Source organism: Ptychodera flava, unplaced genomic scaffold, assembly GCF_041260155.1.
Source record: "Ptychodera flava strain L36383 unplaced genomic scaffold, AS_Pfla_20210202 Scaffold_35__1_contigs__length_1935909_pilon, whole genome shotgun sequence".
NCBI lineage: Eukaryota > Metazoa > Hemichordata > Enteropneusta > Ptychoderidae > Ptychodera > Ptychodera flava.
In genome coordinates this window covers 1862054-1880977 of record NW_027248357.1, presented here as the reverse complement: position 1 = coordinate 1880977, position 18924 = coordinate 1862054, and the positions used below count along the sequence as shown (strand labels likewise).

At 37.6% G+C, this 18924-nt stretch overlaps 1 protein-coding gene and 1 long non-coding RNA gene across 2 annotated transcripts in view; one reads left to right on the top strand and one right to left on the bottom strand.

Moving 5' to 3' along the window:
• LOC139127722 (TBC1 domain family member 22B-like) overlaps positions 1 to 7657 on the bottom strand; it is a 52476-nt gene extending 44819 nt beyond the window's left edge. Inside the window, exons 1-2 of the mRNA XM_070693616.1 lie at positions 7468 to 7657; positions 807 to 1013 (exon numbers count right to left, since the gene is read on the bottom strand). Coding sequence (XP_070549717.1) covers positions 807 to 1013; positions 7468 to 7615 — 355 coding nt within the window. The 5' untranslated portion in view covers positions 7616 to 7657. The remainder of the gene's footprint in view (positions 1 to 806; positions 1014 to 7467) is intronic.
• Positions 7658 to 11734: 4077 nt separating this feature from the next.
• LOC139127723 (uncharacterized) lies at positions 11735 to 18696 on the top strand. Its single transcript, XR_011551095.1, has 3 exons — positions 11735 to 12173; positions 15387 to 15515; positions 16841 to 18696. It is a non-coding gene; the product is annotated as an uncharacterized lncRNA (long non-coding RNA).
• The last annotated feature ends 228 nt before the right edge of the window (positions 18697 to 18924 follow it).

Sequence of the window (18924 nt, the reverse complement as noted above, 5' to 3'; positions counted from 1 at the left end):
CACAGACGCCATTTTGCCACCTTATAAGAATACCTCCCATTTGCATATATACATATGCATATATGGGAGTTAAAAATTGCAAAGTTGAAGACAGAGTAGTTTCTAAGTTTTTAAGAGTTTTGACCAATCTTTATATTCACTTTGCTCATTAGCATAATAGTCATGTGATCAACTTGGCTTTAACTAGGTTTGGTAGCTTTGGTGTTTCAAACGTTTTATCACATCTGCATTCCTTGAGCTCATTAGGAAAAATACAACTTTACATCATGAATGTAGTGCATCTGCAAAATCATTGTGTTGTATTACAGAAGGACTTCTTGTATCTTACTCTGTCTCCATTGGTCTCAAGTTCTGTTTGACTTAACAACCAATCAGTGCAGGTCATCCTACAGCTCACTGAACACATGGAACTCCCCCCCCCCCCCCCCCCCCACCCTCTTACAAGTAAACCAACTGCCTGGCATGCATTACTCATACACATTGAATGATATTAGTACTGGCAGGAGAATATAGATAATTCTGCACACTAATATTACATCATTTTCCTTTCTGAACTTTTTTAACAATATCATGCATGTGACGTTTCCACTGAGTGACAAGGAGCTTATAGTATTATTACAGGATATATATGACACTTCATGAAAACTTACTTTTTCTTAATTACCGGCGTGATGTTTGACCTACCAAATTCAACTCAGTTTTTGACAGTCAGCCAAACTTTCATATTGGAAACTTAGGACAGAAAGAGATAGATGCACATATACAAGCATTCTCTGAATTTCTTGACAAACTCTTGAAAAACCTACCCAAGTCTGTCATAGGACCTGACAACAGTTGTCCAAATTTCTGTAATTTTGCTGCTTCTCTATCAGGAACTGGTATGTTTGACAATTTCATTGCTGGTGGCACTGGTTTTGGTGATTCTCTGATGACAGTCTGCCGTATGCCAACACCAGGTCCTCCAACATTTCCTGCATTTGATAGTGACTGAGGATCAGATGTTGATTGTGAATCTGGAAATTAAAAACAGTTTTTACAGGGGAAAAACTCATAATAAATTTGAATATGCAAATATCAAGCTAATTTTCATACACCTTTCTGAGGACATCCCTAAGAAGCTACAGATTGAATTTCAAAGGCTTGCACTTCATTCAACAAAGATAAGCATTCAGTGAAAAGACAAACTTATTGACTTCGTCATCAGATATATTTTGATCACTATGTTCCTCTCTATTAACTTTTGCATTCATCTCGGAATATTGATACTCACTCCATATGGTCAAGTTGATTACAGGAAGGTACACAATATGTCAGTGTTCTCCCTGAATAAGATAACAGGGGTGTGGCGCTCTCTTGGAAATTCCAGGTGCCCCCTTGCCACAAATGAAAGGGATTAATTTTTTAAAAATAAAACAATAAAATTTAAAAAAAAGAAATTGACAGTGATTTACAAGCAGAATGCAAATGTATGAGTCAATCAGGCTGCAAATGTAATTCTCATTGATCTTGCAATTCTCATGAGTTTGTAATGTCATCCGAGATCATAAGCCCATGTGCAACTCCTCAATAGCAGCCCATTCTCGCGAGCCAGAGCATAATTTGCGCTCTGATGACCTACGTAAAAATCAAGCTCTGGCAGATAACGCTAGGAAACCGCAGAAGTGTGAATGTGGGTTAATTAATTATTCATGAGAATATGTCATCAGAGTTAGCCAATCACAAATCTGTTTTACAAAGTCATGTTGGGCCGTACACCACTGACAAGGTCCTTATTGTCAAATATTTATACCATTCATACGTTTCTAGCTCCATGGAAGGACTGTGATTACACCTACAGCACGATGAGAAAGCTGTCAGTGTGAACCTAAATGAAGTGATCGATACATAAACATTTATAACTTGTAGACTAAAGGAAATTTATGATCAATAGTTTTGACCAACAGGTTTTACGCCTGGGTCGGCAACTGTGCACAGTGAGGCATGGGGCTGGCTGCTTAAGTTATGCAATACCCTTTGATACAACGCTCTTGAAACACAATGGGGACGGCCTGCCTGGTAGCATACAGACTTGCCACCGTTGGTCCTCGTGCAAAACCTGTCTTTTCCTTGTAATATCAATGACGTCTTTATGGTGTGGATAGAGCGGTTGAGTCCAAAAACATTACACATTTACACATTGAACGCTCTTCGTCGGCAGTGAGCGTGGTGCGGTGGTGAGCACCAAGATCAGCCACATTGTTGTGTATTGCTTATTATAATAATTTATACGGTTTTATAAGACACAGTTTCTGATTGGCTCCGTTCAGCCGGTGCTAGAAACCAGCGATAGATCCGTCAATCTCTGCATAATCAACCATGGCCTCTTACCAGGTAGCACTGAGCTGTTGCCGTAACGAGGCGCGTGGTTTACGACGATGTGGCAGCCATGTTTGCAAGACTCAGGCCGTAATGTACGGTTAGCTAACGTACTTAGCTGAGTAAACATGCCTAGGAGCATAAGGTTAGAATTTCACTTGTATATTCCCTACAAAAGCAATACGACCGATTTTTAGGACGTGTATCAGGCTGAGAACATGTGTGTTTTGATGATTTGCATTTGGACATCGGTGACTATGTCTGTCGCTATTTTTTTCATTTTCAAAAAACTTATATCTTCATTGAAATCAGTGAACTGGAATAAAAGTTTTGGTATACTGTCTCAGATTTCTTTTCCATTTAGTTTTTTTTATACAAAAAAAATCTGCTTCCCAAGTGCCCCCTCCTCGACCTCCCCCACGACAGCTTGTGTGGTCACTTATGGTGCTTTGCACCACATCTTCGCCCTCTTGTAAAAAATCCTAGGGAGAACACTGCATGTAGTCATGAAAAATACCGTCAATGACGCTGTACCTTCTCTAATGTGTGGCCAGGTCAGGTAATTGGTTGTTGGCATGGAGTTGTTGGTAAATAGTTGATGATGTAGGGGCATGAGGTGGGATCGGACCCAAAGAACCCAAAAGATGATTAAATACATCAATCAAGCAAGTCATCGTTGATGACACAGTCCCCACTTGTTAATGGGTACTTTGATTACAGGTCCTCAGAGAGGATAGAGTCCTCTTCATTAGGTCTGTGATAAAATACTTTTGAATAAATTCGCTTGATACATGTCTGGGCTGTAGTTCAGGACATGAAAAAATCGTAATAAAATGGCCACATGGCGGCCTTATTGGATCGTATCACAGAACAAATCTATGTGCATATGTATGACAGACATCCAGCTCTATGGGTTTGCTCAGAATTAGATATACGAATAATTAATGAGGTACAGTATGAAGCATCATAAGGTCTCCCATCATACCATATATGAAGGGTGTACCACTTGTGGTTACTGAGCTATGGACAAATATGTATATTTGAGGTCAAAGGTCATCAAGGTCATGTGACATTTTGTCAAATAATTGTATTGCTAAGTTATCGCTATATACCAAATATCAGACCTCTAGCTCTATTGGCTCGCTCAAAATTAGATATGCGCATAATTAATGAGGTACAATATGTGGCGTCATAAGGTGTCCCATCATACCATATACGAAGGTGTAGCACTTGTGATTACTGAGTTATGGACAAATATGTATATTTGAGGTCAAAGGTCACTGAGGCCACATGACATTTTGTCAAAATAATTGTATTGCTAAGGTATCCCTATATACCAAAATCAGACCTCTAGCTCTATTAGCTCGCTCAAAATTAGATATGCGCATAATTGATCAGGTACAATATGTGCGTCATAAGCTGTCCCATCATACCATATATGAAGGGTGTACCACTTGTGGTTACTGAGTTATGGACAAATATGTATATTTGAGGTCAAAGGTCACCAAGGTCACATGACATTTTGTAAAAAAAACTGTATTGCTAAGTTATCCCTATATACCAAAAATCAGACATCTAGCTCTATTGGCTCGCTCAAAATTAGATATGCACATAATTAATGAGGTACAATATGTGGCGTCATAAAGTGTCCCATCATACCATACATGAAGGGTGTAGCACTTGTGGTTACTGAGTTATGGACAAATATGTATGTTTGAGGTCAAAGGTCACCAAGGTCACGTGACATTTTGACAAAAAAATTGTATTGCTAAGTTATCCCTATATACCAAAAATCAGACCTCTAGCTCTATTGGCTTGCTCAAAATTAGATATGCGCATAATTAATGAGGTACAATATTTGACGTCATAAGCTGTGCCATCCTACCATACATGAAGGGTGTAGCACTTGTGGTTACTGAGTTATGGACAAATATGTATATTTGAGGTCAAAGGTCACCGAGGTCACGTGACATTTTGGGAAAAAAATTGTATTGCTAAGTTATCCCTATATACCAAAAATCAGACCTCTAGCTCTATTGGCTTGCTCAAAATTAGATATGCACATAATTAATGAGGTACAATATGTGGCGTCATAAGCTGTCCCATCATACCATATATGAAGGCTGTAGCACTTGTGGTTACTGAGTTATGGACATATATGTATATTTGAGGTCAAAGGTCACCAAGGTCACGTGACATTTTGTCAAAATATCTGAGATATCTGCGTGAACGGATGGACTCACGGATGGACTCATGGACGGACATGACCCAATCTATAAGCCCCCTGGACTTCATCCGTGGGGACTAAAAACTGTGTCACTGCATCCTTTTTGCAATATGAATACGATGAGAAACTAAATTATTATTTTTCTTGGCCTCATACATGGGAGTCTATGGACTGCCTTATACATGGGAGTCTATGGACTGCCTTATACATGGGAGTCTATGGAGGTGAAAACTAAAAAGTCCTCTAACACGGCCAAATTTGATTGCATTGTGAAACAAATCGACGTGCATCTGTATGGGGTAGGGTACTATCCTTGTGGAAAGTTTGAAAGAAATTGACCTGGGCATGTCTTAGATTTCTGCGTGAACGGACGGACGGACGGACGGACGCACGCACGGACGCACGCACGCACGGAGGCACGCACGCACGGACATGACCAAACCTATAAGTCCCCCCGGACGGTGTCCGTGGGGACTAAAAATTCTAAGCTACAGTATAAACTGCCTAAAGATAGTTCAATATGGAAAAAAGTTAAATAATTCAGAAATAAGAATTAACAGCCCAAAATAGTAATGACGCACTTCCCTACTGACCTGAGTGCATGTGATATACACAACCTGGCATCTGTAAATTAAATGTATACCAAGTGATCATTTTAAGTCACTTTTAACTGTTTTTAATGGATTTTCCAAAGAGTCCTGTGGAAATGATGAAAAACGCTTATCTGGTCTTGTGTTTGTAAAACCTCATGGCTGATAATTGTCATAGTATTGAAAAAAAATTGAAAGTGAAGAAATTACTGTTTTTAATAGGCATATTTTCCTTGAAATACATGACCGTGTAAAGAATATATGCTAAAAATGTTTAAGAGTAAATTTCTTTTCAAAAAAATAATTTAATCTGTGACCAAAGGAAACCTTGGAGAAAGGCTTAACACTGTGGCTATGCCGCTATTAAAGTCCCTTTGATTTTTGTCACAGCTCAAAATCGTTCTCCTACACCTCAACCTGAGCCATAAACACCCCCACCAGTTTATGATATGACCCATCACAATAGCATGACGTCAACGGATCTTGACAGACGGAAGTCTTGACAGACGGAAGAAATTGACACCAGCATACTGGTTTTCAACTCTAATACCTTCTCTGTCTATAAATAGACACGAGAAGGTAAAAAAGGCAAAAATTGAATTATGTTGGCACTTTGAACCATCCACAACTGTGAAATTATTTCAGAAGAAATAAATATTCATAAACAAGTCAAAGTTGACTGATTTACTTTGTCATTTAACTCAACAGTTACTGTAACAATTTTCAAGGACTTTTTGAGGACAAAAATACTGTTTCCCCCGAATTATTTTTACATTATAACATTTTACACAACATTTCTAGGATATTATGACTAATCATCTTGTCAGTTGCAAAAATGGTGGGTGGATTATCAATTTTCCAGGACTTTCCAGGATTCAATTTTATTTTCACAGACTTTTTGAGGACTTTGACCAGAGGCTTTTCCACAAACTTTCAAGGACTTTCCAGGAGCATATCAACTAACGTAAAATCTAGACTCCAAGTCATGAGTAACGAGGTGAAAGTTGGAAATTTTGCTGGTTCATAAATTTTTTTTTAAATGCTGCCTACTGCCCCTGAAAGTTTTTTCAAAACAAGTCATTGTAAATGACACAGTTCCAACCTGTAATTTAGGTAATATGATTGAAGTCAAAATAATGTAGCACTAGAATGTGTCACTAGTAAGCATACATACATTTGTATGTACAGACATACATACAGACATAAATACTTACGTGTACATACATACATATATATTAAAGTATATTAATCATGTAAATATGCAAATAATGTAGATAAGTAAGTATGTCATCAGTATAAGTCCACCTACCAGTATTAAAGTACAAGCAACAATGCTTAAGAGGTCCAGTTGAAATCAGAGCAATAAGTTCTGATATATAGTCTAATTTCAGAAAATCATCAGATATGCGAATGAGCATTTAATCAGCATGTCACACTCATCAAACTTTCAGAATATCTAGATTAAGTATGAACAACATAATCCAGGTTTGATCAAATTCTGTGTATTGAATTTCAATGTACGACCCAATATGCAATGAGTTTAACATGAGCTTACAGTCTGTAAGCAACACCAACAAAACTTTAATCATAGCTACATCAAAGAATAGATTGAGTGCTTGCACAGTAACATTTAAATTTGGTACGGTACATCTTGGGTTGCAAAATTCATTAATAATGCAAATTACCATTATCATAAAGACCACACCGATCAAAATCTAATAAAATCTAGATTTTTCAATGATCTTGCCATGTACCAAATTGCATGACATTTTGATCAACAGTATTTAAGTTATGACTGGGACAAAAGTTCAGTCTTACATTTGCTAGGTATAATATTTCATGTGTAAGAAAGTTAGTTCCCTTGTGGTGAAGACTGCAGGTAAGGATGATTTTTGTCAGAAATAATGACAAGACACCATGTGATTTCCTACTAAATCATGTTTGTTTATGCACACAGAGGCATTAATTGCCTCTGTGCGCACATAAACAAACTGTTTTCAAACAACTGGGAAGATGGCATATAACATGCCTAGCAGTTAAAGGGTTGAATATTTTTTTATATAACTGTAAAAGTCTAGAAGTTCTAGAAGTGACAATCAGTTGATTATTTATAACATTCATACTGTTTTCAGTTTGTCTAAAAACATGTTTATCCTCAAAATAATTTGAATGCTTTGCGAAAAGTCTATGGTTTTGAACAATTGCCATTCTCATCATGTTATGAGGTTCTATCATGTTTGTTCCAATATGAAAGCTACAATAAGTATGAAATTAATTCCATGAAAAGATTCTTACCTTGATATAAAGCACTTGAATTTATATCAATTGCTTTTGCTTGGGCAACAACACTACCAGAATTTGTAGATGAAATGTCCTGTTTCTGACGACTTGTAGATGATGAGACATCTTCCTCAACAGATAACTGTCTCGTTTTTGTTAACATTAACTCATCGTCAGTATCATCCCAAGCATCAAGTGTACTATTATCAAATCAGCAAAGGAATCAGCTCTTCTGCTACGATTCTTACTTTGATCTATGTTCCCGATGCTAGCTTGAATACTGCCTCTGTTGGAGGATGCTTTGCTCCATATACTGGTTTGATGCTAAAGAGTGAAACAAAAATAATAGGGTATGGATGCACCTGGACATACACTTTGTTTTTACTTATATCATTCATCAAGTCATTCATGGTTCCACACTTCATGAGTAACATTGCAGTCAGCCATGTCCACACTATGAACTCCATTTCATTCAGCAAATGCTATCATAGAGACAAAAACTTTGTTGGTTACTGTTTAATACAAGGAGACTTTCACAGAAATTTAAAACAAACATTATCAAGGTTTTTCTTATTTTTACAAACCACTCAGTCTGTGTTAACCCTTATCTTGCAAAGTTCATATTTCACTATCAAGTCAAATTGGTTAAAACTAGTGAAGCATATGAGGTCCCATATGTCGAATTTTTACGAGAAATTGAACATTTGAAGGCCCCTTAAAAGGTAGATACTTGTTCTGTAAGCATGAATTTTATGGGCTAAAACAACCATACATACCAGCCAAGTGGGTTAAAATACATATGGTTTTGAGTCAATACCACTTTTTTCATGACTTGGCAGATGGGGAAGTAATACTGTCTTGTAGGAAAAGGGTGATTGTGACAAGTTTGTGTTGATTGCACTTGTGGTGTTGTTTGGCCATGTGTTGCAAAGCAGCAGACTACCGTAAAAACCCCAATTAATTTGACCACTCTGTTAATTCAACCACTTGGACTGCCGATGGACTTTCTAAATCTCTTATAATTCAACCAACCAATCATGACAACCTGTTTTGAACATTTTATTTTCGATAAAATACATAGAAATATACAATGTACAGCACAGAATGTCTAAGTCAGAACTTATTGATATATTTCAATCATCCAAGATGGTAATGAATTGTCAAAAACAGTTGAAATCCCTAATAATTGGACCACTAAAATTTTTGGCTTAGATAATTTTCTAATGATTCAACTAATTTAAATTCGTAATTATTTTTTTCTGGTTGAATTGATAGGGTTTTTACGGTAACATCAATCTACCATGTTGGTAAGGCTTATAAAGAAGTTAAAAGAGACTGAAATACAGTTGTTTTCATTGTGAGGGCAGTGTTCTCCCCAGAGCTATTATAGAGTGGTGGCCGCCACTCTATAATTTTGGTAAACAATAGAAACTCATTACCATAACAATTACATTTATTGTTATGCAAATTAGCCGCCACTCTATCAGAAAATCCTGGGAGATCACTGGAGGGTTTGTAAGAAGTTAAAGAATTGCAAAAACTTGAAAATGTTGTGAAGGAAACTGTTAAGAAATTATAGAAGCATTTCAGGTTCTTAGACAATCTGATGTATTTTTCAAAATTCAGGATGTCTGCATCCAGTTCGATCGCAATATGAAGACAAATACAGAGACTAAAATTCCCATGAAAAAAATTAGGTCATTCAATTTGGTAGTTTATTTGACACTACACGTTTATTTATTTTTATATTTTTTTATTTACTTATTTATTTACTTGTTTATTTATGTATCTAGTTATCTATCCAGTTTCTTGTATCTATCTAGGTAACCTAATGGGCCAGATGCCTATTTACAGGCATTGTAAAAAAAATCAACCATATAAAACGATAAACCAAAAAGTACAAAGAACAAATTAAAAGAAAATGACATGGACAAAATAGGCAACAATATTAATAAAAAGGATTAATAAAAACAGAAAAAATAAAGAAGCTTTACAGACTAGTCTACGGTACAGTAAGTAGTGAACTGGACAAATCAATGAGTGGGTCTGCTTTTCAGAAATCATTAGCATTGCTTGTACACCTCAAGATAAAAGAGTACTTTCTTAGTAAATTCTACTACCACAGACAAAAAAAGTAGCATGGCATTGTACAAGCAACTGTCTGCTAAACTCATTAAAATCGACTTTGAAAGACAAATTTATGAATAAAAAAATTTTGCATCCCCTTACAAGAGACAGAAGTTGAAATCTATCATACAGACAATAATAATCCAAACTCCTATATCACTAATATACAGCATTCAAAGTCAGAATATTACAAATTACAAAAGTTGGTAGACATTCGCTTTATAAACCCTAATATTCTGAAGCCCTTCTGACTGTACTATTACTACATGAAGTGTTCTCCCTGAATAAGTAACAGGGGCGTGGTGCCCCCTCGCCACAAATGAAAGAAATGTAGTTTTTTCAAATAAGAAAATAAATTCACGAAAAAAAACAAGATGACAATGACAGTGATTTATAGGCTGTATGCAAGCTTATCAGTCAATCATGTGGGCTGCCATTGTTCTAATGGATCTTGTAAATCTTGAGTTTGTGATGTCATCTGAGATCACAAGTCCATGTGCAGCTCAAGGTGTAGATGGTAGCAAGCCGTAATGTTAGCTAATCTACTAAGCTGAGTGAACATGCCAAGGAAGCGCAAGGGTAAACCAGGACAGCAGGGTATACTGTTCAAAGTCTTTCAAAAGGATTTGTATTTCGCTTGTATATTCCGTCCCAAAGCTAAACAACGTATTTTTTCATGCTCGGCCAGGATGTGTATCAGGCTGAGGATGCGTGATTGTATTATGATATGTATTTGGACATCGGTGAATATGTCTATTGTCAGTGTTTGCGGTAACTTTTTTCTCCTCGCGTACGGCATACACATTCGTCTGGTAAAATTGCGTAATGGCTGTACTTGCATGCGTTATTTCACTTCCGCACTCTATTGATGAAAAAACTGACTACAAAATATGATGAGCAGTTCAATAAATCTACACTACCAATTTGGATTATACGATGTACATGTGACATTAGTTTAATGAAAACAGTTCAACGAACAACTTGAACAACTGGGCTGTGTTTCAAACATGCTGAAACATAACAGCGAAGGGTATACATGCGACCATCAAAACACATCGCAACCCAAAGGTTAGAGTTATTGTAGCTAATCCACACACTAGCAGTGTTCAAAATTTATAGATTATATTTATACATCAGAATGTAACCATGGATATTCAGTCTCTTACAGCTCTGGTAGCCTGCGTGTGGTTGTGGACAGGATTTTTTGGTTAAACCAGTGCATCATCATTACGGCTCACAGCTTCACCGTGCCGCTCATCCCCTGTTTGTTGTATCAGCGACATAAGGACAAAATGTCGTGGATTCTGACATGGGTTCACGGCGCTTCTCCATATTCTCCGTGTTGGGTTGTTGGGTTGCCCGGCAGTGTCTTTTGACTGACCCAGTCTGAATCATTTTTTTTCAAAGACTCGTGGAGCAAAGTTGAAAGAAAATAGAGTTGTTTGCTGCATGTGTGCTTTGATCAAATGTGGGGACTGCGAGACGCGATGATGGCATTTAATCTAATGCCTGTCATTTAGCCCTACGAATATGGCGAGCGTGTCCGGCTTTGGCTACGTCGCCTCCCAACTCCCCTGAGGCGGAGTTGTAGGCCATACTCGTCGTAGGGCTAGCCTGTTATTATAACATACAAGGTTAGGTTAAAGCGAGAGAAAGATATTGGTGTAGTGAATGCTGTATTGCCCAAAACTGAAATGTATCTTACGGAAAGAAAACTGACGAATTCTTTACCGCAACGGGATGAAAGATGTTCGATCAAACACAAAAATATGTTTGAGACATTCAGCGGAAACATCTGTGATCTGTAGAGATGAAGAATTGTGTGTATACACTACCTCCCCGGAACTTTGTCAGAAGTGCGTTTCCAAAATGTTTTCTTGCTTTTCTTCGTATCCGAGTTCAGCCCAAGAGCAGCCATATTTCGTGTTAGTATGAGATTGGAACATGAGTTTATGTTGAAGTAACCCACATCAACGATCAATGTTCTTCAGAGATCGTGGAGATAACAAAAACTAAATTCCACAACACTTCTTCACACAACGTCCGCCATTTTGGCTGTACGTCGACACAGTATTCTACTTCATAACGAGGCAGGGATTAAGTGAATATGATTCTGATGCTGTTGTGACGGTCATTCCGCCGCACAGCAGTAAAGTACGGACCCACGCGTGGCACGGACCGAGACATGGGATCGGCGAATGATAATCCGAATTGGATTGTAAAGGATTCCTGTGCTCACTTCTAAATAAGATTCCTACTCGTACTGCAACTTTTTCCAAAGCGACAGAGAAATTGTCAAGGTACAGACTAAACTGCATTTCTGATTACTCTTAGTATAACACTGGTCGGTTCTGCAACTTCAACATTGTGGCCTGCACTTGGAACTTTGAGTTCAAAGGCTTGGATCTCCGATCTGATGCTGGTTGCAGCTTCCAAGTAAGCAACCTTTTCCGTGGTTCTGATTCTGTTTCTGTATCCAACGTCAACCTTTCTGACGTGATGTCAGTTGCCAGTTATCTTGAGAAGTGTAACGCCGGAATGGCCTGTAACGGGGATCAAGATAACGCTGGTGCAGAAGCCTCACATTTCAGTTGGTATCCTTCTCTAGTGCAACTTAGAATTTGGTGCATTGGCACAGGACGTGTGCGTTACAGGTGTTTGCAGCGTTGCTTGGATAGTCCACAGGTGTCCGAGTTGCCGGTGTACATGCATAGAGAGAGATGCATGTACACCGGCAACTCCGGACACCTGTGGGATAGTCTATCGAAGGCCTTAGTGTGAGGCTCCGGCATTTTGACTTTTGTTGATTCATTTCTCAATGATTGTCATTTGTGAAGTCTTTTTTTTACCTCCAGATGCAGAGTCCATGATTGATTATGGAGCATTAGTGATGGGCCATGTGTTATTCTGAGGGGGGCTTGGAAGATTTCGGGGGGAAAAGATCCAAGAGGTTGCCTTTAAAAAAAATTCCAGCCAAGGGTGGCGGAAAAATAAAATAGTTTGCGGACTTTCAGCTTCTCAAGTATGCTACCACGGGAGTACCTAGTGGACTGTACCATTATTTTTTAGGGGTGCCCGAAAGGTGTGAGGACTGAATATAGCTGTTAGACAATTTGCCTAGTTCAATAAGTCATATGTCTTCTGAACGCTCTTAACCTAGTTCAACAACGTACTAGTTCAATAAATCCTGCATGGGACCGGTTATTTCAAGTCGTTAAAACTTTCTTGTGTTCATGCACATTTTACAGATGCATTTGCCCAAGTTTAACTATGTACTGTGGCATTAGTCGACTGAGTTCAACTACAGTAACAAGTGCTGATGTAATAGTCACGCCAGCGGCTTACGGACTACTCATGCACAGATTCATAATATAAGTATGCAAGTAAACGGAAGTGTGCCTGACTTTCATGGGTGCCGCCATGTTTTTTTGAGTGCTCTGAATAAATACGAAACGTGCAAAGTGTTATTTTATAACACGCCATTAATAAAATATATCTCTTATATATAGCCAGTAAGTATTATTATCCACCATATCTCTGATACAAAATATAGTAACTATCACGCCTAAAAAACAGAAAAAGAGAGAAAACTGTCGTACATATAAATGAGGACATACGCAAAGAATGCTGGGATTGAATTTTGAAACGCACCCTGTGTCAATAACTAGATGCAAAAGTTGCCAGTTTTCAGCTTGCAAGTGGAAGTTGGGCAGTACAGTTTGTCGTGCAACGATAATGATGGCACAATACGTCCCTTCTTAAACACAATAGGTAGTTATCATGGTAAAAATTGCCAATTATTATGTCCAACATTTTTAAACATTAAACAGAAGATCGTGCAGGGTATCGTGTACATGAACTGTTTTCATCAGAGGGTAAACTGGGGTAAACTGGGCATAGTTGTCGTACAAACGTATATAGCAAGTAACAATTAATTCTATTTTATCCTTTACTATTACTAATTATGAATCAATACAAATAACATTTCTAATCTAATAACCTCTGGCACAACACCAAGGAATGAGTCCTATATAATATTCGAATGTGTAAAGAAAGGTGCCAAAAAAATAGATATTATTGTGGGCAAAAAGGGGCTCTCCTTGACTAAAAGGTTGTTGTAGAATGTGTGAAGTGGGATGCCAAATGGCAAAAGACATTACAAGACAATAAAATTTGCATGGAGTGAATATGTCTTTCACATCTTCAGAAATAAATATGGCAAATTTTTCAATAGATGGTCACCGGTCACTCTGCCTTCAGCAATAGTGGTATTCTTGCAGTAATTCAAAAGAAACAGTGTCCTATGACCTTTTTTCAATCCTCCAAAAAGATATACAGTTAAAACAACAACTACTGCCACAAGCACACTACTGCTAACCCTTCCCTTCCATTATCACACGTATTCAACCCCTCACAACTGTCGGCCACCCCTAAAAATAATGGTACAGCCTCCTGGGTACTTCTTTGGCAGCATCATTGACTAGGTCCACAATGGACAGCAGATATAAAGTGAAAAAGTCATGCACAGGCAGTTACTTTAAGTCTTTACTTAAAATTTTTGGCAAGGAACAGCAGATGTATGTGCGCCAAAAATGATTCCTCTGAGAGGGGAAGTGAAAAAAAGCCAGAAATCACACAGATGAAGAAAAATTCCATGTGAAACAAAAAAAATGGCCCAGAGCAAGTCCAACCCCCCCCCCCACCCCACCCCCCGTTGTACACCCATTAGAGCTAGCTGAGGCGCAACACGTGTGCTGGTCAGTGTGATGTGCATTATTTAACACCAAGAATGGAGTTAGGGGAGCAAAGCCCTGCGTATGATGCTGTGTGTTCATGGTGGACATACAACGCCATGAACACACAGCATTGACATGTACGCTGGGCTAGGCTAGGGGGACGACAGGCACATGAAATATTCAGCGTAGAGAGGCGCAAAAGAAAAATTCTTTTTCTGCATATATTACATTTGCAACTCCAATCGCTCGTTGGATGTATTCACCTGGGAAAATAAACATGTTAGTAACATTTTCTCCATATCCAGCTCTATTACAAGAAACCAGCCATGGATCAAGACTGGTGATGGAGGGACTGTGTTCATGTAATGTACAACAGCTTGCACAGCTCTTTTATCTGATTTGGCTGGGAAAGCATCTTTATGTTTCACATCATTCAACATTAGTTGTCAATCAATGTACTTGTTTTACCTCTGTTTCTAAGACAACTCTAATAATCAATCAAAGCTTTTTGTCATCAATAATTCCTGACTGACTAAATAGAATGAAAATTGTTCACTGAAAAGCCTTGAAACACTCAATAAACCATGCACATAATGGCATAAATTAAAAATAACACAGGGCTGCAAGCATTTTGTTGCTCCTGGACCTACCAAATAGACATTGGCCATTATTTGGACACACATATAAATGACTCCATTTCCCGTAAAATACCAGTATGTGTGAATAGTAGTCTTTGGATATATTATATAAATCCCCACCCTGCATCCTTGATCTCTTCATGGCACTGTCCACACACTATTGTGCTACAGATGATAATTCCCATGTGTGTAATTTGTGGACCATGTCTAATGCACTCTGTTTTGCTAGATTTCTGTTAACCTTTAGCTATCATCTATTGACAAGATTTGCTGTTATCACTGCTGAAATATATATTACACTATAGGCAGATATATTGCCTACAGCACATTCCCTGTTCTTTGCATTGCTAATACTATCTTTAGTTTGAAATTTTCTGAAGCACCAAGTATCACATCAGTGTAACAAACTGTTTACTTAACACAGAACAATCAGTGATCTGGTAGTGCCCTTTACAAGCTCAGATGATGCAGAGATTGCCCATAGATCACTGACTGTTGATCGCGAACCAAAGAAGGACCAAGTTTCCAAACAATTGATAGTGAAAGAGAAGAATTTGTATGTGTAAGTTTACCATGTTTCATAAATATTACACTCATTTACAGTGTATTGTCCAGGATGCTGAAGTAGAGGAAGCAGACCATTTTGAACCCCTTATCACAATTACAAAGTGCAATCTTCGATTATAAAAGGGACTTGAAATCAATGGTTTCAGAGGAAGTTGTTGTTTCATAATGGTCTATTGGATTTTTAGCTAACATTTGCTATATGTATGTATACTAAAGAGAGCTTATGGTAAGTCAGCAGCATCTGTGTGTGTGTGTGTCTGTCAGCCCACATCAGAAACTCCAAAACTGCAATATCTGCCATCTTACTATTTTATTGGTTTATTTGGCTTTTTTACTTAAGCTTGTTACTAATTTGCATATTTGACAAACTTTCCTTATTAGGGACATAATACCTGGATTGACTTCAAAGTTGACGAATCTTGCTCTGTACATTAAATTTAAATGAAACTATCGCGAAGATGAACTAATGGTCATGACCATTAATTCATTTTCGTGATGGTTTCATGTATCGTGCATAAAACTGGGGTCCAGTATATGCATGGTCACCCATTCATTCAGTATCTTTCAGCATGCCAAACAATATGAGTAGCATTTCGTATCAAACAAAATTCATGAAAAATGGCCGACTTTGTCCCTTTAAAGACACTATGATAACATTATTGAAAGTCATTTGGCATTTTTACTTCAGTTTGATTACTAATTTGCATATTTAAATAACTGTCCCTATAGGGGACATATGACTGGAAGAACTTTACAAAAGTTTATGAAACTTACTATGCATAATGATAAGATAATTATATCATATTAATGAAAGATATTTTGCATTTTCATGTTAGCTAATTTATAATTTGCATATCTAATAGGCTTTCACAGTGAGGCATATCAAAGGCAATTGCACTTCCTTAATGCAGTGATATAACCACAGTAGTCGAAGAAATTTAGTATTTTTGTTTCAGCTAATTACATATTTGTATACTTAATGATTTTAGAACTAATCTGTGGTGAATATTGTTCATGATGTTGATCATAACAATTTCAATATAGTTGCAAAATTGTGTCAAAAAGTTTCAATTTACAAACAACTGCAATATGTACTGATACACAGGAACATTTTAAGTTCATATCTAGTTTTGTGTGTCAGCTTTCCATGATCATGAACATGTTTTGCGATGTCATTTGTATGAAATTTTAGCCATTTATTTTGGAAAATAACATTGCGGACAAAATCAGGTGACTCAGATGATAGGTTCTGGAAGTTTGTAAGTAATTCTGAACTCACTTTTCTCTGATCTGTAAGTTTCAATTTTCATTTTTTTTCAGAACAATCAGATCAAAGAAGGCTGGGGTGCTGAGAGTTGCAGTTAATTCTTTTATGGATCATCTAAAGCTTGTCATTCAAACTATTGATGAATTTAGCCTGACAACGTAACATGATGAATACTGGTAGCTGTCAACAAGAAGCAGTTTCTGCATATGTGTTTGGTGTCAATGTTGGTAACATGATATTTCTAAAGAACAGCAGTGATGGTTATTTCAGCCGTTTTGTAACCTTTCAGAAGAATCAATGTTAAAGGGATATAGTCGTCGGAACTGCGCTCCAAGGTCGTATGGGACCCATACGACCCATGGCGACAATGTATCCAAGGCACAATGGTGATTGATGACAGTTAAAACATGTCTGTCATAATCTATCATCGTATAATTTAAATGTTGCAGCTATGATGATGAGGTGCATCTTGATATCGTGCACGAAATACATTGTTTGTAAACAAGAAACTCGCACAGGAGCAGTTCTGACGACTATATCCCTTTAAAAAACAAAAGTGATCTCATTAACGGTGCACATATTTCACATTCCTGTTGTTTGCACAAGCTATGTCTCCGAATAAACCTCTTTCAATTTCCCTACAGACTTAAAACAGACATGGTGTCCATTTTAAATTTCCAGTGTTTGGAAATTTGGGGTAATTTGTTTCCATAATACCAAAATTTGCATGGTGAGCCCCTACTTCTATTGTTGATTTTGAAAAAGAATACATGTAGTTGAAAGTTTCCTGGAGGAAAGTCTTTGAGTAAAGGGTAAGTCTTCAATTTTGAGACACATAATACTTTAAATGTAAATATTACCAATATATTTATGTGGTGGTTTAGATCATGAAAGCGTAACCGAATGCACGGGCAAATTAGACGTGTGAGTAAATGTTATACATTATTGTTACATACTTGGATAGAAATATGCAGGGATTGGACCTTCTGACAGCCCTCATTCTCTACACAGCTCTCCCTTGCAAGTGAAGCTGACTGAACAAAATGAGCTGACATGTCGTGGAACTTCGATTCCAGCTGTTAACAGTTGATTTTCTTCCAATTAATATTCCCTTTTTGCTGATGTCTCTCTCCAGGCACATTTTTTGCCCGTTTTGCTGGATTTATTTCCACCCTTATTGTGAGTGACAGGTTTTGCTATCTATCCAATGTAAACATGATACTGCTGTTAACTAAGTAAGAAAGGAGGCTGTGTGTGTAAAGTGATAGAGACTGGCCCACATGCAACAACCTTTTAAGTCGAGCAGAACCCTTTTTGCCAGGATTGCATATTCAGTTTGGCACCTCTCTTCACACTTTCTATTACAGCAGCATCATGTTAGTGTAGTAGAACTTAGTTGAGTAGTACGTAGTTCAACTTAGGCAAATACATCTGTACAATGAGGATAAACACAAGATCAAAAGTTCTAACGGCTTTAAATAACGTAGTTGAACTTAAGTTGACAAAACTGACTGAACTAGAACGTAGTTGAACTTCAGCAAACGTGTTGTCTAACGGCTATAAATAACTCGTTGCCAAGTGACAGGAAGTATAGGGAAACTGTGGCATTTGTCAGATATCGGAAAAGTTGTCGATAATCTCTCCAGTTTCATTTGTCTTAATCAGCCAGTGTTATTGTCACGAAAATCAGAGAGGAAAACTGACATAGAATCCCATTAGCATGCCTATTCAGTCCCTCACATCCATTGGCCGCCCCTAAAAAATAATGGTACAGTCCGCTGGGTACTACCATGGCGCATACTTGACAAGGTCCTCTTGGTCTCAGCACAGCTCTCTTGTTGCTATTGTTTATTTTCTTTGAATACATTTGAATATGATATGTATTGCCAATAAAGATTTATACTAGCAACCTTTTGGTGTCTTGGTCTTATGTTAGAACTGGTTTTGCAAAGGTTCCTTTTTCTCCTTTACTGTGTCATGTATTTGTCCTTTGAAGTTTTATCCTGTGTTACGTTTGATTGCCTAATGTGCCAAAGCAAGCAAGTTACGAAGCTGTGAACACTGTTACCAGATTATCACCGGATGAACTTTAGACAAAGTTAACATGGAACAAAAATTAAAATCTAGTTTGGATGTT